Below are 23,303 nucleotides of genomic sequence, written 5' to 3'. Positions count from 1 at the left end.
TCAGGCAATATTACAAAGCCACAGTGAGCAAGATAGTGTGGTACTGGTATCAAAATAGACATATAGACCAATGGGACAGAATAGAGAACTCAGAAATAAACCCTGACACCTATGGTCAATTAACCTTTGGCAAAGGAGGCAAGAACATACAATGGGAAAAAGACAGTCTTTTCAGCAAGCATTGCTGGGAAACCTGGACAGCTGCATGCATATCAATGAAACTAGAACACACCCTCACACCATCCACAAAAATAAACTCAAAATAACTTAAAGACTTAAATATAAGACAAGACACCATCTAACTCCTGGAGGAGACCATAGGCAAAACATTCTCTGACATCAACCTCAAAATATTTTCTCAGGTCAGTCTCCCAAAGCAACACAAATAAAAGCAAAAATAAACCCATAGGACCTAATCAAACTGACAAGCTTTTGCACAGTAAAGGAAACCAAAAAGACAACTTAAAGAATGGGAGAAAATAGTTTCAAATGATGCAACTGACAAGGCTTAATCTCTAGAATATACAAACAGCTTCTACAACTCAACAGCAAAAAAGCCAACAACCCAATTGAAAAATGGGCAAAGGACCTGAATGGACACTTTTCCAAGGAAGATATACAGATGGCCAACAAGCACATGAAAAAATGCTCAACATCCCTGATTATTAGAGAAATGCAAATCAAAACTACCACGAGATACTGCCTCACACCAGTCAGAATGGCCATCATTAATAAGTCCACAAAGAACATATGCTGGAGGGGGTGTGGAGGAAAGGGAACCCTCCTGCACTGCTGATGGGAATGTAAGCTGGTACAACCACTGTGGATATCAGTATGGAGGTATGTTAGAAAACTATACACAGAACTACCATATGACCCAGCAATCCCACTCTTGGGCATACATCAGGATAAAACTTTCTTTGAAAAAGACACATGCACACGCATGTTCACTGCAGGTCTATTCACAATAGCCAAAACATGGAAACAACCCAAATGCCCATGGACAGATGATTGGATTAGGAAGATGTGGAATATATACACAATGGAATTTTACTCAGCCATAAAAAAGAACAAAATAATGCTATTTGCAGCAACATGGAGGGAACTAGAGACTCTCATACTGAGTGAAGTAAATCAGAAAGAGAAAGACAAATACCATATCATATCACTTATATCTGGAATCTAATATAATGCACAAATGAACCTTTCCACAGAAAAGAAAATCATGGACTTGGAGAATAGACTTGTGGTTGCCAAGGTGGAAGGGGAGGGAGTGGGGTAGTTGGAGAGCTTGGGGTTAATAGATACAAACTATTGCCTTTGGAATGGATTAGCAATGATATCCTGCTTATAGCACTGGGAAATATGTCTAATGACTTCTGATGAAGATATACACATATGTGTAACTGGGTCACCATGCTGTACAGTAGAAAATTGACAGAACACTATAAACCAGCTATAATGAAAAAATAAAAATAAAAATATAAAAAATACAATTTAAATGTCAATAGTATTTTTATTATTTGCTTTTTAATAGAACCCAAAATAAAATACTATATCAAGAAACTAGATTTTCTTCATTCATATCAAACATAATTTACCATAAACTCATATTTGTATTATCTTCTTGTCCCTATCTATTCTGAAGTAGCTGTAGAATATCCAATGTCATTTAAAAAACATTGGTCCTGATTGATCCTTAGATTGAATCAGAATTTTAAGGGCCAATTTGTGCGACATCAACCTTGAGGCATTGGAACATATTTATTCTAATAAATCATGTTATCTAGAAAGTGCTTCTTCAGATAGTGCATAAATTGCAGTCCAACAGATCACAACTGCAGAAGTAAATCAGTTTTATCTTTACACTCAGTACTAGTGGTTAGTAATACCTCTCTCTGTAGTGAATGTGATATGATCAGATGGGCCAGCAGTATGGTGTTATACATGCCCAGAATTTGTAATTACTTCATAGGAAGCTCTTCAAATAAACTGTGCCAAAGAATTCATAATAATTCTTCAGTTATAATCATAATTCTAAATATATATATTAAACATGTATTTTATACTAAAATATGTGATTCATTCAAAAGGATATATATACATAAATAGATGGATGCCCTGTTATAAAATGACTACATATAAACTCAACGTCAACTTAAAATTTTCCAATACTGTTCAAACTCGTTATGAGTTCACTCTCAGATAAAAACAGCCCTTTTCTCCAGCCTTGGATGACAGAATTTATCTAAGCCTGAACTCTACATTTCTAACTCTTGATAATTTGGCTATATTCATACACACACTTAAGCACTGAATTGTTTAATTTCACCACTAAAAACAATACTGATATTAATATTCTTGTACACATCTCCTTTTGTGCATGTACAAAAAATTCATGTAGGACATATACCTAGAAATACGATTTCTAGGTCATAGACTCTGCACATCTTAAAGGTATAATATAACAGCAACAAGATTTGTAAATGATCATGTCAATTTACATATCTATCATGCGCATAAAATAGGTTACACTGCTACACATCCTCAACAACAGGAAACTATCATTTTTTTCAGTCCTTTGATTAAGAGACAACTATACATGTCTTTTGCCCACTTTAGCGTTTTGTCTTTTTTGTTTTAGGAAACATTTATATATTCTATATATTATAGCTATTTTTCATGCATATTGACTATATTACCCTATTTGTGATTGGCCTTTTGATAATGAGAAATGTGAAATTTATAATGTAGCTTATTTTTTCAACTTTTTCAGTTATGGCTGGAGCTTTTGCATCTTATTTTAAGAAATTCTCTTTTATTCCCAGGTCATTTAGAAGCCTTTAAATGTTTAAAACTTTTAGATGTAAATCCCTAACAAATTTGACATTGATTTGTTATTTGCTGTGAGATAAAGATTATGTTTTTGTGTAAATGTGTGTAAACTAATTGCCTTGTTGCATTAATTGAAATGTCCATCCTTTCCCCACTGATTTGTCCTACATCAAATATCAATAAATGGTTCTGTGCTCTTTATATTCTAACATTGGTTTGCTTTCTTTCCCTGTATTAATACTATACTATCTTAATTACTATAGCATTCTAAGTTTGTTATCAATACCAGAGATATAGTAGTGAACAAAACCAAAAGTATCTATCTGCAAGGAATATAAACTTGAGTAGAGGACATCGTCCCAAAAAACAAGTAAAATGTATAGTGTTTTGCAAACAAAGCAGTTTCACCTAAAATTTAGATTCAGAGCAAAAGGAACATTATAATTGGATTGCATAAAAAAATAGTTACATTGGTAAATGCTGATTTTTAATTGAATATTAAAAATGCATGGGAATGAGTTTAACAATTTCATATTCTAGCAAAATTTGAAAAAAAATATGTAACATCTGTAATCTCAGTAAAGTAGCTCTATAAGTGAAAAATGGGGAAATATAAATTTTAAGTGTGAAAATTATACTTACGTAAGCACTGTGGTACTTCCCCACTCCAGGTACCATTTCCTACACAGGTCAAAACAGCAGGAAAGGATAGTTCATAGCCTGGAGAACAGATGTAGCTAATGCTAAAGCCCCAGTCGAAATTTGTTCCTTCCAACCTTCCATTAGAAATCTGGGGAGGAGTTGGGCAGGTAACAGCTGTAATTACATTAAAAGTGATTAGACACAGCTGTTGAAAAACCCTGGGTGTTTTTTAAAAAATAAATATCACTAGAATAAGCAAATGTGCTAATTTAACCTTTTGGAGGACAATGTGGTGTGACAAGTTTTATTCTCCTGGTCGTATTCCTAAAACATCCCTGGAATTAATCCCTCTAGGATGCAGCTACTTCTTGGCAACATAATGGCTACTGGTTGTCAGAGATTCTCTTACAAAATAACAAGCTGTCTGACATCGAAGGGAAGGAAAATAGAGGGTGACCTTCTATGCAGTATACTACAACTGAAAAATTATTGGTTTTATATAAAATTATTTTCTAATGACCTTTAAATAGACTGAGGAGCTGGGTAGTTTGGTTATATACAGTATTAGCATTGTTGCAAGGAATTTGGAATTAATTCTGTGATATTTTTGAAAACACAGATCATATATCTTATTCAAATCCAAATTGGTCCTACTAATCACTTAGATTCATATGCTAAAATTTATTTAAATGAATTATACAATTTTTAAAAATTCATTTTAAAAATTGTTTTAAGTTGTTCTCAAAGAAAGATGGGTTGGATGAGGTGACAGGGATGAAAGGAAGAGTACCAATTACAAAATCTAAAAATGACAAATGTTTTTATTTTGATAATTAGCAACATAAAAAATAACTTTTTGGAGTTGTATAACATCGTTATTATCAGTATAAATTAATAATAAATGAAATATAATTTCTAAAACACAAAGTGTCTGTTCATATAGCTTCGAATACTAACTGTATACTTAACAGTGATCTGATTAGGAAACTGTGTAATCAATAAGATAAAGATATTAGAATTATTCTTGATAATTGGAATAATTATCAAGGAAATTTTTTTTTTGTCTTTTTGCCTTTTCGAGGGCCGTACCCATGGCATATGGAGGTTCCCAGGCTAGGCATCTAACTGGAGCTATAGCCGCCAGCCTAAGCCAGAGCCACAGCAACAAAGGATCCGAGCCTCGCCTGTGATCTACACCACAGCTCACGGCAATGCCAAATCCTTAACCCACTGAGCAAGGCCAGGGATCGAACATGCAAACTCATGGTTCCTAGTAGGATTCGTTAACCACTGAGCCACAACGGGAACTCCAATATATCAGGGAAATATTAAACTGGCAATTTGCAGGCATTTAGAGAGGCTCCTGAATGAGAATACTTGGTGACTAAACATCAATATGATTATAAAACAATATAAATTGGGAGTTCCCGTCGTGGTGCAGTGGTTAACGAATCCGACTAGGAACCATGAGGTTGCGGGTTCGATCCCTGCCCTTGCTCAGTGGGTTAAGGGTCCGGCGTTGCCGTGAGCTGTGGTGTAGGTCGCAGACGCGGCTCGGATCCTGCGTTGCTGTGGCTCTGGTGTAGGCCAGTGGCTACAGCTCCGATTTGACCCCTAGCCTGGGAACCTCCATATGCCACGGGAGCGGCCCAAGAAATAGCAAAAAGACAAAAAAAAAAAAGCTAAAAACAACAAACAAACAATATAAATTGACTGACATTGAATCTACAGTATTCCACAAATAATCCAAAAGTTGTAAAAAAGAAAAACAAAGTATTTCCAATGGAAAAAAAAATAGCATAAAGTATAAACCTATACCTATATTGACTAAAAGATTACTTCTAGATTACATTCTTTAAAGAAACAGGTCCTTCTTTAAAAAAAAAAAAAAAAGTACAGTTCTACAATTAAGGCTGATTGTTTTAAAATTACAGAAAGATTTCCTCCCATCCTTGAAAAACTTTCTCCCCATCCTTGACCCAAGTGGATCAAATTAAAGTCCTAATGCATTAAGGTTATAATTCATTTTAAATATTCATCAATCAATATAAATGATTGTCATTGCATATCATAGAACTGATATTTTTGTTAATTATAGTTACAATAAAATATAACTTTTTGTTAAAATATTTTAAAATCCTATATGTCATTATCTACATGGTTTAAAAATAAAAACTGCAGCACTCATTTTGTTGTACTAAGAAAATGAAGCAAAATAATACCAAAAAAAATGCTATTTAGGGTTGTTTTAAGTCTGCATATTAATAAAGGAAATATGCAGTGTTTGTCACTTATAAATATTGAAGAACTCGTCATACCTCTGCAAGTTGGCATTACTCCACTCCATGTGCCATTCGTAGTACAAGTCCTGATTCTGGAACCATTCAATTCCATTGTATAGCCTGGCTGGCACATATAAGAAACATTTTGTCCAACCACATAATCATCTCCATATCTCAGTCCATTGGCTGGTATACCTGGGTCTCCACAACTGATTACTATCAATATTGGATTAGAAGAGCAGATGGTTAATGTGGCATGTATTTAATGGAGAGGAATAATAAGCATACGGCATACTTAATACATAAGTAGGGAAAATTAGTTACTATGTTCATTTTTAATGATAAAACATAAGCATAGTGAAACCACATACTGGCAACTCCTGCTTATGATTAGTTAGTTATTACAGATTCTCTCCATATGGTTCAGAAACTGTCATTTAGACACTGAAAAGGCTAGGTTAACATTCTATTATGTTGTAGGCATCTCTGATGTGAGAAGCCATCCTATAGGATCAAGATTTCTAACATGTGGAGTTCCCCAGTGGCTCAGTGGGTTAAGGATTTGGTGTTATCACTGCAGTGGCTTGAGTCACTGCTCTGGCAATGGGTTTGATCCCTGGGCCAAACTCTTGCATGCTGTGGATGTGGCCAAAAAAATATTTTTAACATAATATTTGAAATTTATATCCCTATATATGGCTACTGAAATCTCTATCAGACTTGCTGGAGTAAGAGTATATTTTTTGCAGAGTGTCACTCAAGTGGATATTATAATACCTTTTAATTAAAACAATTCTAGGTGAAAAAATAATAATTTTATTGAATAGATGAAAGACTGAATAAGCTATAAAATGTGAATTTACCAACAACAAGGTGTAATACATACATTGTGGGCCCAGTCTAGTGAAAAATTAAAATGCCACAGCTAGGCACAGAGAAATCAATTTCCCACTTCTACCATCTTATTGCCAGCCCAAGTGAAAGAACAATCTCCCCAAAATTTCAGCTTCCACTCTGTAATATGCTTGCTTCCTGGCATGGGGGTAAGAGGTCACTGTCAAGTGCTTGCCAAATATGCTTTGTTATTATTGCCAGTCTAGGATAGGGTTAACTGCTGCCCTGCTCTGCCTCAAGACTCCATGAAAATACAAAACTCCAACCAGCCCGATCCATGCTTGCACCCAGGTCCCCACAAAGGGGTTGAGATGTGATCCTCCCTCTGCTGATGACAGGATGAACCAGCTGAGCAGAGGCATCAGTGATTTGGAGGAAGGTTGGAACAGGGAAGGCCAGGCAGGGCCAGGCGCACCAGGTGGTGGTGAGCTAAAGGCCTATAACCCATTTTAAAATTGTAGAGCAGTAGGGAGACAGGTTGCACATGAGCAGAGCCTCAAAACCCTTAGCACATGCTCATTGTCCCAGTGGGCTTTAGTTACAAAATGAAAATTCAAAGATTAAATCACTGAGAATTTTGAGACAGAAATCACAAAGCATTAAACCCCAATCACAGGAGCCCTTGAGCACAAGTTTCTATCAATTGCATTGGTACATAAACCAGGCCCAAATTCTATTATATACTATTCTCATTGTTGATGTCACACAAAAACTTTCCAAAAAGACTGAAGACAGCATAGAGAACAGAATTAAGTCTAAACATAGCACGTAAGAACAAAGCATAAAAAAGGTCATATGTAAGCACAAAAGCACTTGTTGTTTTAAGGAATTTGACTTAAGTATGATTGGCTAAATGCTTTCTGGCAGCTAAGAGAAAAAGGAAAACACAGAAGGTTATACTTTTCCTTTTCTGGAGGAAAAAACATGGCATACCCAACTTTTTCTTTTTTTGCCTTGGAATCTTTTTTTTAATAAAAAGATACATAATTTTAACAGATGAATCTAGGTTATATTGTCTCATTTTTATTTTTAATTAATAGTTCCCAGTATTGGGGAAGTGAGGGTTAAAGATTAAAAACAGAGTAACACATGGAAGTCCTTAACGGCAATGAAATTACATTTTTATTAATTTACCATTAAAACTATGAAAGTCAAGATTTCTGATATATTATTATAATCTCTTGAGCATAAACTTGAAGGCTATGAATAAAAGCATTTAAATAAAAGAACGATATTCACAATACTCCACCTGCTAATCCTCACAGTGCTCAAGAGTTTGCTGAAATAACACCCTTCGATTGTTTCCATCTGACTCCTAATAAGAGTTCTGTATATAGCATGATTTTTGTTCTTTTAATTATTGATGAGGAAAATATTTTTTAAATTATACAACTGAGTTGGATAGGAAATAAAATCCCACTTATTTACCAACATGTCATTTCTTTTTGCATTTTTAAAATTTGTAATCATATAAAAATGAGTTTAAGCCTTCAATTTATTTCTTTGTAATTTTTATATTTTTAATCTAGACTAAAATTAAGAATAAGGAAAATTAAAGAGAGAATCTACAAATTTTTGTTGTTTTTCGGGGCAGCATTTTACAGATTGAATTAGAATTCTGGCCACAAAGAACAGTTAATCCATTTACGAGGCACCTGAGATGAGATGCAGCCATGGAAAGCGAGGACAGAGGGTTTAATTGAGGGAGGCACCGAGGAAAAGTTCTGCATGTCTTGGCAGTATCATGAATGAAATGCCTGATGATGACTTCAGAAGGATTTGTTTGGAGGCTTCCTAATGAAGCAAAGGCCAGTAAAAGAGCATTTCAATAGTAACAATCTTTGTAAATAGCACCTGTTGCTGCACGAGTCAATTCATTCACCCCTAGCTTGTTTTCAGCAACAAAATAGAGGCTTTTGGTTTGTCTAGGCAAAACCTGAGTAGTAGCTCTTTACAGCTTTACCCTATAATTCTAAGTGCATAACAACAGGTGGGGTTATACGCTAACAGGGTTTAATGCAAGAAAATCTTTTCTAAGGTCACCGGAATCCCTATGCACATAGCACAAGTGTGCAAGCACATGTGCGTGTGCACACACACACAGAGACACACACATCCCAATAAACTCCATGAAGACAGTTTTTTTTCTCTTTCTATACTACTGTATTCTCTGAGCCTAGTCTAGTGTATGACTCATCATAAGAGATTTAAGCAAATTTTTTTAAAGAATAAATGAGTGAATAATTAAGGAATGATTAAATAGCACACATTCTCCAAAACATGTTATTTGAAAAATGAGAATTTGGTTTTGTGGGTGCTTTTATCATTAGCCTCTATCATGTGATTGATGCCCAGTTGGCATAATTTATTATAAAAGTAAAATATATAATATCTATACTAAATATGAGATGCAATTGTGATAATTCTAGTCAAATCTGTGCCAATTCAAAACTACTTTCTCTTTTCACTTCTTAAATGAGCATTACAAATAGACATTTTGAAATAAAATTACCCACACTTCTATAACAGAATTCATTTTTTACTCAATATCTAATGAACATTTTTACATATTAATACAAATTGATCCATGTAGCTTGTTTTTAATGATATGATATTCCCCTATATGGATATACATGCAATATGATTCATGTAACCAAACCTCCGTGACTGATATTTGATTTATTCTACTGTTTTCCTATTGGACACAATGCAGAAATGGACACTCTTGCTTCAGCATTAGTACACACATGCTTTGCTGGGTTTCAAGCCCAAACAGAGTTCCACTGTAGCAGAATGAAGTTCCAGAAAGGTGGTTAAACCATTTTCCTGGTATCACTTTTGATTCTATGCAATCTCCCAGTGCAAAAGTTAGTTCCCTTTTTATATCTAAGTTTTCTTAACTTTAACCCTGGCACTACTGACATTTGGGACCAATTAATTCTTGGCTGCTTTATGCATGGGGGATGTTTAACATTGATCTCTACCTGTTAGATACCAGTAGCACACTCCACTCGCCTGTGCTGTGATAGACAAATATACCTCCAGAGATTGCCATGCATCCTCTGGGGAGCAAAATCACCTATGTTTGAGAACCACTGAACTGAAGGATAACTCTCTCTCCTTGAGAAGACTTAGATATCATTATAGCTCCTCTTACCCCAGTTTCACTCTGGGATAGCCCCCAGCTTTCTCTTATGTGAGACTAGCCTATCTCCCTGATCTATCCTGCACAAAAAAGAAATCTGTGAGAATTCTCAGATTGGTACACAAGATTGGGTAAGGAACATTTCTGTGCTGGTTATCTGGAACAAAAAGCCTTAGTTTCATTTATCAGTGGCTATGATTAAGTATGTTGTCCATGGCCCAAATGGCAAAACTTGCCAGATAAAGGACACATCATTTTTGAAGCAGAAGTGCTAGGAGGTTAAAAAAATGATCCAAGACATAAATAAAATAGATTTATTTTTTAGACCTGACAGCTACTCCTTACTTGACAAGCCCTCTCCTGGCACAGATTGTATCTTCTTCCCAAAATCTATGTACTCGGAGTACCAAAGTTGGCTCTGCCTATTACACCTTGTGAAAAGTAAAGATTACATACAATTAATATGGAAGCAGTTTTGTATTTTAAAAATGTGTTTTTAATGAGTATTTACTTGTTCTTAGATTTTAGATTTGTCTCTCTCAGTCTGAACAATACAAAAAAAAATCACCAAATTTTAAAAAAATCAGGGCACTGTTACAACCTTCCTGGTATTGTGGCAAATATCTTTTCCTTCCAGACTGGTTTAGTTCCGTGGATGTTCCTTAACATTTATAACTCCTCTGCCAAAGTGTTCATGATATTTGGATGCATGATCTTGATCTCAAGATATTTTCTTACTCCCCCATGAGAAAACTAGTTATTTTGGGGTAACTTCACACTCTAGCACTGTCAGTGGTTTTGATGAGGAACTGTCCAGAGATGCAGAAAGACAGGTGTAGAAAAGAGGGAGGAGTTCCTGCTTTTGAGCCATACTCTTAGTCTAAGATTAATTAAATGTGTAATTTCTAAACTCATCTGTAACCTGAAGTTGATGAATATTAGCAATTAGAATTTATGTGGTAAACATTATCTTTTACCAATATCTATAATAAGGCTAGATGTGAAGGGGAAAGTAGGGATGTTAGCATTATTAAATTGTTTGTTCCAAAAACATTTCCTAAAATCATGACAATGGACAAAGCAAATCACAGCTGATACATCTATACGTGTGATTGGACAGAGGTTTTTAAAGAACAAGAAATGGAGTGCATGTGTTTGTGTGTGTGTGTTTTGCTGCTGGGCAATCAAGCAAATAAAAGTCACATTTGCAAATCATCCTGGGGGGAAATTCTCAAAGGGCAAAAATGCTTGAAATGCCAAAATATTTCACTGCCCTAAAATATTAGAGAACAGAGAGTGACCTTACTTGCGGGGAGCCAAGAAGATACAAGGAGCCAAGGAAGGGAGCTTGCCTGAACAGTGCAAAACCGAGGGCAGGCTCCTAATCAGAAAAAAGGACCTTGCCTGATGGCAGAAAAACCTGAAGGCAGATTCCTAACCAAGGAAGGGAGCTCATCTGAATGGTACATGCCGAAGGTGGGCCCCTGGACAGGATAAAAGCCTGCCTGAACGGTACAAGCTGAGGGCAGGCCTCAGGTTATACAGCTCTCATTTTGATGTTTATGGGGAAGAATTGGGGCTTTCCTGGGAAAACAATTTCCATGTTTGTGCTGGAGAACATGGATTGTTTCTCAGGTGACCTAGTCTTTCCTGTTGTTTTATTTGTTATACAGTTTTCCTCAGTCTTTCCTGATTATTTGCTTATTATTCTTATTTCCCATTCTTATTTTCCTGTGGTGATTTGTGACTTAACAAAATTACAATAATAATATAATAAGAATTTCATCCTGTAGGACTTTCCCCTATTGAAATCCGACTTAATTAAAAACATAGTGTTTATCTACTAACCAGTTAAACAGTAGACTTTAGAGTTAGGATTTTAATGAAGTCCATAGAAGTTAGACATATATTATTCTTGATCAAAAGAAACCCAGCTGTGAGTTTTGTCCTTGATTTTAGAAACTTTTATGGCAACTGGCTAAGTTGATTTGTATTTTCTCATACTGTTTCCCTGCCAAGGACACTTTGAAGATAGACACTAGTCTGAAGACAAAATTTTTTGTGTCAGTAACTTCTTCAGCTTATGGGAATTGGCTGGCCATGAGATGGTTTGTACTGGGTCTCCTCTTTCCCACACGATATGCTGTACCTGTTTGTCCTTGAATTGTACTCACTAAATTTAGTTAAACTGAAGATTTTAAAACATGACTTATTGCTACTGTACCACGTGATCAAAAAACAAAGCCTAACAGTTAACCAATGTACTTTTAACACTATGATGTAATCTGTAGTGAAAAACTGTCTATATAATTAACCACTTATGCCAATAAAGTTTGAGCAATCCAGCGCTCTGAAAGAAGGGACAAAGAGGCTGTCTCCGTTCTTTCGCCAACACTGTCCATCTCCTATCGGGATGCATACACCCTGGCTGCCGGACCTGGTTGTTGGAGCTGGCCTCCGGCACTTACTGAACTATTTCTTCTCAGTACATGCCAATAGATTCTTTGCAAATTTTTTTTTAAATTAACTGAATCTATAAGTCATCCAATTCTCTTACACCCATGGTTCTCTCTTTCATTGAAACTGCATTTGAGATAAATATATATTACTATTATAAATAAAAAAATGAAATAACATAGTAAAAACCAGATGTATGTGGGGGGACACATAAAGTGATCAAACTTTTATTTCAAAAAGTAGAAAAAACCCAAACAGATTTAATTTTTACTCTCCTCTAACTGCTATAAATGGATGATTTATTCAATGATGTCTCAAGGCCTTTACTAATTTTCAAGGGCTTATTTCTATTCTTTCCTAGTCAAACATCCTATATTTAAACATGTATATGATCAATCTTGTTTTTTTTTTTTTTTAGGGCCACACCAGCAGCATATGGAAGTTCCCAGACTAAGCATCTAGTCAGAGCTGTAGCTGCTGGCCTAAACCACAGCTACAGCAACGTCAGATCCACCTCGCATCTGTCACCTATATCAGAGCTCATGGCCATGCTGGATCCTTAGCCAATGAGCAAGGCCAGGGATCAAAACTGCATCCTCATGGATGCTAGTCAGATTTGTTTCTGCTGTGCCACAACGGGAACTCCCGATTTTCTCTTTCAATTGATATTGTCCTAAATCTAGCAGATCCCCCTCTTCAATTATTACATAGGTGATTTAAGAGTACTCTTATTTATTACTTTCAACTCATCATAGCAAAATATTTAATCTCTTGCAAGATTTGAAAATATATTATTGACATTATTTGTACTAATGTCTGAACACTCATCTTGAGATAAAAACTTATTGATAAGAGAAAATTTCAGTTTTAAGTGGAAACATATTGTTGAGCAAAACCATATTTTACAAGGGGTCAGCTCATTAAAAACTGATATAACTTTGCAGAAATCAAATTGGAAATGCAGAGAAACTGGAAAAGCAAGAGAAGAATAAGTTATAAACCAGCAAGACATTTCCATAGGCCTTAAAGAAATGCCATATATTTATATCACATCAAACATATTTTATCATTTAGAGAAAATAGGAAATAAAGCAAGAAAATTAAAAGGAAGAAAAATACAAATGGAGAAAATGAAGTGTACCTGAGAACATTACCTTCTGATTCAAACAGACTTGGTCTGGGTTTAAATCTTAGATCCTACATTTATTGGCTATGTTACAGCGGGAAAGAAAGTTATATTTTTCTCTGTAAGTTACCATTTCTTCAAATATGAGATTGAAAAGATAACAGTATATACTTTATAAATTTGTTACAAGAAATGTGAGAGAAGGTAAGTAAAGCACTTAACACCAATCCTAACAAATGGTAAATGGGCAGTGGCAAATATTCTCCTTTATGAATAGAAACAGTAATACTTTGAATGAAAAAAAAAAGTTTTATTTTGTTTATGTGGGTTTTTCAAATTGAAATAAAAAATTTGGTTTGGAAATTTAGTTAAGTACTTTTTCATACCTAACTTAATTAATTCAAATTTAGGTCCTTGAATGTAAACACTAGAAAAATAGTGCCTACAAAAGGCAATTATATAAAATCTAAATTTATTAAAATATGTTTTATTTGAATTTAACATTTCTGGTATGTGTAAGAAATAAATAAATTCATTGAATGGGAAATTTCATCCATTTATATGATAGAAACAACTGTTTAATAGCGAGCTCTGTTGGTAGTCAGTAAGTCAGTTAAATAATTTGGTGCCTCAGTTTGTCTGACCTATGCATGTGAGTATAGGACACAATTTCTTCCTGCTCCAAAATTATATGATTCTATACGCATATGCTTAAATTAACTTCCACTGAAAATTAATGAGAAGGACTCAAAAATGTTGGTTCCAATTAACTGATGACCACATATAAAAACTTTCAGTACGCTAGATTCTTTAATTATAGAAGTTTGATCTGTTTTAATCTCCACTGAAACTTCTCATTGCATTCCATTTTTGCTTTTGGTTTGGGTTGCTAATGAGGTGTTAGCACTTTTTTGCCTATGAAATAAGTCAACTGTTAAAATTCTGCTTTTAGCTTCAGCATTTAAAAGCTAATGCTTGAAAATATTTTATTCAACTAATATTTCTCCTTGAAGAATTGACATAAAAAAGAGCCTTTCTTTAATATTTTTGATACGTTATTTGCTACCAGTCTGTCTTGAACTGAGTATTTTTTAACTTGATTAAAAACTCCTAAGGAAAAATAAAGACAATTCAGTAAAACAATTGATGGAATTTTCAATCTCAAGACTTAGGATATGTTTATCTTCATTTCACTAAAATTGGAAAACATCTTTAATAAAAGATTTATGTATTTATCCATGAATAAGTGAAACTGTCACTGTGAAAAAATATGTTGGCAGATTTCCTTTACTCTAAATATATTCATTATTTCAATCTTTCTCATAATTCTATATTAAAAACATACTATATGCCAGAAACTATGTGTTATGTTGTCTATAAAATACAAACCCCTTCTGCAAGTATTTGAAAATGGAATGGATTGGAAAGTCATATATTCTAATAGCAAAAATAAAATTCAGAGAGATATTTGAGTCAGTCAACAAATTTATACTCAGTCAGGATCAGGTGCTGTGCTCCATTCTAGAGGGTCAATGAGACAAACAGCCCTGGTTACTACTGTCCTATAAAATTTACAGATTAGTAGCATAAGGAATTGCCATAAAATACTTATACATTATAAAGATAACAATTTTAAGCAAAAGGGATATGAGAATGAAGTATCCTGAGGAGGCTTTTGTCAAACATGTCATTTGAGCTAATACTTAAAATGCATTGAGGAAGAGTTTTAAAGGCTCAGATTAGGTGGTGTAGTATGGAAACAGGAAAGCATATTTCTTAACTGTTAGATTGTTTCTTATTACAAAAATGAGACATTTCAAGGTAGGAGGACTTTTTTCCTTTAAGATTGAGAAATAGAGAAGAATTTATTCTCCATTTGAAACACCACCACCCCCCTCCACCAAAAAAAAAAAAAAAAAACAGGTGTCATCAGGCAGACAATGAAGTACAGTGATTCTTAGTGACAGGAAACAAATGAGGTGGGTCCTATGATTGCCTCGTCTTACTGCCTAAAGAGAATTTCCAGGCTGTGGCATGGAGAAGAGTTCCATGTGCACAGCCCAGCAGACTCTGTGAGTTGAAAAGATAGATCAGACAGGAAAGAACAAAGTAGACAGGCTGTGAGAGGTCAAGAGAGGACACTCACAGAAAGCGATCTCTGGAGACCTAGAGGGCAACAGGTTACTGATTCGGCAGGTTACTGATTCAGCCATGAGAAAACTGCCCAGGGTGGAACAAAGAACTACCCAAAAGTTTAGATATAACAGTATCTGGTGCTAACACAGGGTCAGGAATATTACTTGTAACTGACTCAAATCAACAACTGGAAAATATTTTTCTGTTAAAGATTTGGCTGATGTGTTCTATTACTTCCACAACCTTCCAGCCGTAGTCTGCCCTCACTTTTGAAGAAGCACAACACACATGGGGTATCTCAACAATCCTGTCAACACACACAATGTTTGCAGGCAAGATGTTAACTATAACCAGCTTTCTCCAGTATCACAAATATGACATGGTATTACTTCAATAGCATCCTCCTCTGAGCAGATTCATTTCAGCCCATTCATTCAGGAAAAAAGGAGAGGCTGGATCATTGGCTCACACATAGTACAATGCCTGTGTTCTTAGTCAATTTCTGGGAATTACTAGGTCAGCCAAGGGCTGCTCTAACACTGACTCTGTTAAGAACTGCTGACCTTCTTGGCACCACAATATTAAAAGAAGCTCAATACCTTTTGGGGCCCCGGAGGCAACATGGTCTTTATTTATAAATTTTACTTAAGACCATTTACTTTGATATTCACAAAATGGCCCCACAGCAAAAGAATAATATGTCCAAATTGCAATACACAAGGCACTTGCATTAGTCTCCTGAGAGCCTGTTTCACCACAGAGGCTTCAGTGACTTCTCATGATTCCTAAAATATCTGAACATATCTTAAAATAGCTCTTTCTAAAAAATGTCATGATTTACATGATGTCATTGTAGTTCTTATTAAAGAAAATAAGCAACCATGACTATTTTATTTTTTAATATTTTTCTTTTTACATCCACAACTGCAACATATGGAAGTTCTGGTCTAGGGGTCGAATTGGAGCTGCAGCTGCTGGCCTATGCCACGGCAATGCCTGATCTGAGCCACATCTGTAATCTATGCTACAGCTTACAGCAATGACAGATACTTAACCCACTGACTTAGACCAGGGTTTGAACCTGCATCCTCAGGGACAGTGTCGGGTTATTAACCTGCTGAACCATAACTGGAACTACAGCAACTGTGCTTTTAAAATGGATAGATTATTGTTGGTTAAATAAATTATATTTTTTCCATATACAGGCATCCATTTATACACAGGACATTTAAATATATTTTTAAAAATCCATCAATTAGGTAACTTCATTATGATGCTGAATCTCTAAAATGACATACTTTTTCTAACATCTCAAAAGGGAAAATTCAGCTACCAGGACTTCCTACAATAGAGCAAGAACCCAGAAATAATCAGTCTGCTTTTTAAAAAAACATATCAGCTATTAATATGTGCTAAATTGGCAAAATTGCATTCTTTGTATTTTTAATTTTTTTTTTTTGGTCTTTTTTCTATTTCTTGGGCCGCTCCCGCGGCATATGGAGGTTCCCAGGCTAGGGGTCAAATTGGAGCTGTAGCCACTGGCCTATGCCAGAGCCACAGCAATGCGGGATCCGAGCCGCATCTGTGACCTACACCACAGCTCACAGCAACGCTGGATCTTTAACCCACTGAGCAAAGCCAGGGATCAAACCCACAACCTCATGGTTCCTAGACGGATTTGTTAACCACTTAGCCACGATGGGAACTCCTGTATTTTTAATTTTTATTATACCGAATAATTCATCTCTATTCTTAAAATACTGTAAAATTACATTTAATAGTACTGATTTTCTGTGATCCCTGTTTTCTTTGCCAATGTAATACCTTAGTAAGCCAAGTGATTCTTAAACTCACTAGTGTACACTTGAACCATAATACTACTATCATTTTTTAATGTCAAAGACGACATAAATATTCAAAACCATGCATGGTTGACTAATTACAAAAGACACACATACATGTTTATATACTCGTATTTTTCATGTGGCTAGTGATATTTCAAAACATTGAGAATAAACTTACTTGTACAGTTAGGCAAAGTTCCAGACCATGTTCCATTGGCTGTGCACTGCCTAACTGAAGGTCCAGAAAGGATATAGCCTTCTATGCAGGAATAGATGACTGAACTAGAAAATGTTGTGCCATCAATCCGAAAGACCTTTCCATTAGCTGTTGTCCCTGGATTACCACACTGAATAGCTATAAAACAAAATGGTTAAAAGTGTATATAAAATTAGTGCATTTGTGAATATTCTCAAAAAAAGTTAAAGAATAAATGATTGTTTTAAATTATCCAAATGAGCTATAAAATCTGTAAAATAAGTGAATTCTCTTTTATAAGGAGTCAAAATTCAAGATAAACTTATATTGATATTATTAGTTTATTTATTGGGAGACCAATTATATAGAAGCTATTTTTTAAGATTTTGTTACTTGTTTTGGTAAAAATAATGCACAGTAATTTTTTAAAGAATATTTTCTTCAGGTACTACAAAATCTTTCAAAGAGGGATTTTATGCGTCTCTGCTTAAAAGCAACTCATTGGAAGTTGCTAAAATTGGAAGATATGTAATGAGAAGAAACAAATATTTAATATAATTATACTTGTAAGACAATAGATATAAAATATACAATGTAAATATAATAAGCACCGATTTATGTGTTTATTTATATAAGTATAAAATTGATTTGGATTAAAACTTTATAATCTCTATTTCTGTACCAAAGTGTACAAAAAAATAAACTGAGTAAAAACAAAGCAACTAAATTCTAGGAATGGTTTTCATTAAGTTTTCAACATATCCTAAATAGTCACAAACATAAATGTCTTATATGATAATTCCATATTTTGTTTAACTATTTGCCATCAACTGCATAAGTGAATTTTATAAATATCTTAAAAGTAAGCCTATGTTAAATGCAATACCTAATTTTGTTGTAATATAAGAAGTCATTTTCAAAATTTAAGGCTACCTGTCTGAAATGTAACTACAGTTTCAGAAAATTCCACAAAAATCCCTTGCTGCATCTTAAATACTTAATTTTGTCTAACCTTTGTGGTGGTGCTATATGTTTGGGTGTATGTGTGTGTAGACAGGAAACTAAGACATTTTACACATTAAAAACAGGGCGTCTTTCTTTCTTAAAGGTTACTGACTGGATACTTTTCAATTATATGTATATTCATAATCTACCTAACTAATCTCCTGTTAAAAAACACAACATTTAGTTTAGCTTCTTTATCATTTTGATTACAATATATTATAGCTTGCATGTACAACTATGTACGTTAGTCCTATTTTTTAACATAAATTTCTGAAAGTGGAATTTCTGGATAATTTTAATTTATAAAAATATTTTTAAATGTTACCTAAGATATTAGAACAATACTACTTGTATCAATAGTGTGAAAATTTGCTTATTTTCATACATTCTTTCCAACATCATGTACCATCAATTTAAAAACCCTATCAAAAAATGCTATACTCTTAAATTTGTATTTTCTATTACATTATTTTAGCACATTCTTTTGACATTTTAATTTTCACATGTGTTTTATCAAGCAAATTCTATGAAAGATTTTATATTTTATTGTCAATTGCTAAAGCAATATAACATTACAAAACATTTGGAATAAAGAGATTAAAAATACTTAAAGTATACTACTCCATTCTACTAACATTTTTAGTATATGACTTTTATTCCTTCTCACAAGTGAATATTATTTCCCATAATTTTAATAGAGTGCATAATTCTGAATAGTTCTTTTTAACTAAGTTTATATGATTTATGTTTTGTCATATTGCTTCATGGTCTTTATTCTAATATTTATACTGATAATACATTATTATGTTATGTAAATTTAGTTATGTCTTATTTTTCCTAATGTTGTCAGATCGGTTCCTACCTTTGTCAGTTATAATTAACTTGAAAGGCAAATAATGCATTTTTTTATGATTGTGTGTTTTCCTTAATATTTTTATTTTCTTTAGGGAAAAAAAATCCTCAAAACTGAGTTAATAAATCAAAGCTATATATATTCTATGCATATACATGAGTTTTACCAAATTAATCTAGATATTATAATAAAAATATTTTAGAAATATTTTAAAGTTCTAATTTTGCAGCTAACTACACTACAGTTTCATAGGTGAAAATGATTGTTGGATATTTAGTTATAATTTTCTGATTAGTAGTTATGTAGAATTTCTTCTACAGTTTATAGTTATTTTTTGCTCCTCTTTATTATCTGTTCATTTTCTCTTTCCATTCATTTACTAGAATCTGTATTTTAAGTGATTTGAATAAGCTCGATATTATGAGAAAAATATTAATTCTGTTACATTTGGTAAAACCCTTAGTTCTGTTTTATCTGTAGTGTGTACGGTAAACAAACAAGGTCAGTATCAGGTTACATTTTATCTAAAAAATATTTTACGGTTCAGCTAAACAAAGGGCTGGCTTAGATATCACCCACTTAATGTAGAACCTCATTATAAAGATTTTCTCTTTGGAAAATAAGTTTGAGAAATAAAGTGAATAATTTAGTCTTACTGTCTTTTGCTCAACAAGTTTGTTCCTCAACTCCTTTACCTGTAATACAAAACTGAGTTGCCATTTTCTCAATTAATATTAAATTTAGTCCAGTTAAAAAAGAAAATTATCTTTCCTAGAATATGGATACTAATTTTAAACATAATAAAGACTTTCTGAAATACAATAAAAAACTGTTAAGAATTGTTTTATTGAGAATGGCTTTCTATTTATAAAATTGATACATGTGATATAACACTGTTTCATAAATACCTTTACAAGTCTAGTTTTTTCACTAAAATAATCTCTAAAAAACAATTTAAATAATAAGGATAATTTTGGGGTGACATTTCATTTTCTACCCAATTTTGTAAAGATTTAATTAGGTTAACTCTGAGTCAGAACAATTAATAATTTTACTTAAATACTCCAAATTTTAAGAATTCTACTTACTAGAAATATCTATAAATAAAAATATCATTTATACTTAGGCACCTTTCTATAGTTTTCCATTTCTATGAATTGAAAACTAAGTCCCTGAGGCATTGTTGATGTAAGAACAGTCTAATTTTTCCTTATGGTGTCAATAATACAGAGTACTATGACATAGGGGAAAAAATCACTTTTATTTTTTATGGCCACACTCAGTGGCATTTGGAAGCTCCCGGGCCAGGGATCAAATCTGAGCTGAAGCTGTGACCCGTGTCACAGCTCTGACAATGTGGGAACCCAACTCACTGTGCCAGACCAGGGATCAAACTTGTGCCAACCACAGAAACAACACTGGATCCTTAATGCTCTTTACCACAGCAAGAACTCCAAATATTTTTAACTTCTCCAATCCAGCGATCTGCTGTGATCCGTGGACATGTTTGTATATATGACTCCTGAGAGATATTTTTTAATAATTTAATAACTATTACCTATCATATATCTCTTTAGGACAGTATAAAACTAGAATAATACTGCTTTCATTCCATGATTGAGGAGGACAAAGAGAAGTGGTAGGAGTCATTTCACAAGCAGTACCCAATTGCATTTGATATACATTAAATTTCGGTGTTCTCAATATTATTAGTTTCTATTTGAGATTACCTTTGCATTCTGGCTGCCTTCCAGTCCAGCTGCCATTTGCTAAACATGTTCTTTCTTCTGAGCCATGAAGGATATAACCAGTATCACAGGCAAAACGTACAGAACTTTTGGTTCTAAAATCGCTTTCCTGTCTAGAACCGTGACCAGGAGTACCTGGATCCCCACATGTACCAGTAGCATCACCTGCAATTCAGTGCAGTTCAAGTTAACTTATTTAAATAAACATTTATTAAGTAAGTTCATGTTTAGTCCAGCATTCTTGCAGACATTTGTTTCTGTGAATTTTTTTGTTGTCTTTGTTTTGTTTTTTTATGGTTGCACCTGAAGCATATGGAAGTTCCGGGCTAGGGTTCGAATCAGAGTTGCAGCTATCATCCTACCCCACAGCCACAGGAATGCCAGATCCAAGCCACATCTATGACCTACATCACAGTCTGCGGCAATGCTGGATCCTTAACCCACCGAGCAAGGCCAGGGATCAAACCCGTATCCTCATGGATACCATTTGGGTTCCCAAAGAACTGAGCCACAACAGGAACTCCCTGCATATTGCTTTTTTTTTTAACATGATAATCTAACTGGGTAAAGGAGTAATTCATATTTCCCATCTGACTCTAGTCATAAGAAAAGGCTTAAAGGAAAAAAAATAATTGCAGATTATGGTGTTATTTTCCATATCAGTGATATTTGAGACATTCAGTAAGTTAAAAACATTTCATTAGTATTTCTAGAATCTAGTTCTTAAGCAAGCTAATGGAAAATCTGTAATTGACAGTACTTTGGGCTCAAATAACAATGGATTTATACAATTAAAATTTAAAACACGGATTTGGTAATTCTCAACTTTCCTTCTCTGAATTAAAGTCAGTTTCTGATAAATAAGAATTTTGTGATGTACTGGAAAATTTAAATGGCAAAATAGAGTATTTCTGCTCTAAACTAATGATCACTGACCAAAGATGAATGGACTGCATACTTCTCATACATGAAAATATAAAAATAAACTATAAACAGAGACTAGAAACTCTGACTTAAGTTCTTAATAAGGATTTTGTTAATGACTAGATTTTTCTTTTTAATTATAGTGTTAAGGGTTTACTCAGTCATTTTATAATTTCTTAAATGATTCCAATTAAAGTCATCACAGTATTAGTATACATTAAGAGAGACAAAGACAGAAAGACACACACACAAAGAAATAAACAGGGAGACACAGAAAGGGAGACAGAAAAAGAGAAAGTTGAATACAAAAGGATTAAAAAGTTTTTCTGTTTATCTTGATGCCTTTTCGGACATGTCTGGTTTATGTAGAATCCTTCTTTATCCTTCCTCATTTTTGTGTGATAATATGAGGAAACAAATAAAAATTTAAGGTCACTATTTCACTTTTAAATATATGCGAACACTTTTTTTTTTTTTTACTATTCAGTAGTAGTTTCCTAATAAATGGTAAGAGAGAGAGAGATTGTGCTTGTACGTTTGCATGTATTACGTTGAGTTATCTGAGTTAATTAACTGTCATAGTTTTCAAGATCCATAGATTAAATTTAAAGTCCCAGGCAGTTACTTCATAGGGTGTAACTAAAACCACAAGGAGAATCTGAAACTAAGTAGCCATTTCACAACCCTTGCCTCTAAAGGAAAAGCAATGTGGAGCAACTCCTAATAAATTATCAGTAAATCTCCAGAGAGAGAATATAAAGATAATGGACAACCATACAAATAATAATAAAAAAAAACAGGCAGAAAAATAAGCACCAAAATTTGGCATTAGGTAAAATAAATAGTATCAAGTAGGGGGATATCTAAAACTGACATACAATTTTTGAAGGAAAACAGTACCTTAAACAGCTCAGAAAAGATTTATCAAGTACTCTGTGAAGAAATTATTAATTACAAATAGACAGTATTTACTTACTCCAAAAAAACTTTTGGGGTTATAGAGACTCAGGAGTTATTATTGCTTATTAATATCAAATAACATTAATATAGATAAATATCTTTCATGAAACTTGTTGGCTTAGTTCAGTTTAAAACATTTAGGATTTATTTTAAATTTATATTGTTAAGTAATCAGTTGCTTACAAAGTTCAGTTCAAAGCTAAAAGTAATCAATTGCTTATAAGAACTGAACTCTAAAAGGAAATCACTGATATAA

At 33.7% G+C, this 23,303-nt stretch overlaps 1 protein-coding gene across 2 annotated transcripts in view; it reads right to left on the bottom strand.

Annotated features, from left to right (window-relative positions):
* CSMD3 (CUB and Sushi multiple domains 3) overlaps positions 1–23,303 on the bottom strand; it is a 1,203,192-nt gene that overhangs the window by 44,390 nt on the left and 1,135,499 nt on the right. For both annotated transcript variants that reach the window (XM_047783389.1, XM_047783390.1), the window contains 4 exons: positions 21,146–21,328; positions 17,540–17,716; positions 5,796–5,975; positions 3,478–3,651 (listed from right to left, as the gene is read on the bottom strand). In XM_047783389.1, coding sequence (XP_047639345.1) covers positions 3,478–3,651; positions 5,796–5,975; positions 17,540–17,716; positions 21,146–21,328 — 714 coding nt within the window. The remainder of the gene's footprint in view (positions 1–3,477; positions 3,652–5,795; positions 5,976–17,539; positions 17,717–21,145; positions 21,329–23,303) is intronic.

Source organism: Phacochoerus africanus, chromosome 6 (genome assembly GCF_016906955.1).
Source record: "Phacochoerus africanus isolate WHEZ1 chromosome 6, ROS_Pafr_v1, whole genome shotgun sequence".
NCBI classification, from domain to species: Eukaryota; Metazoa; Chordata; class Mammalia; order Artiodactyla; family Suidae; genus Phacochoerus; species Phacochoerus africanus.
This window is presented reverse-complemented; position numbering and strand designations above follow the sequence as displayed.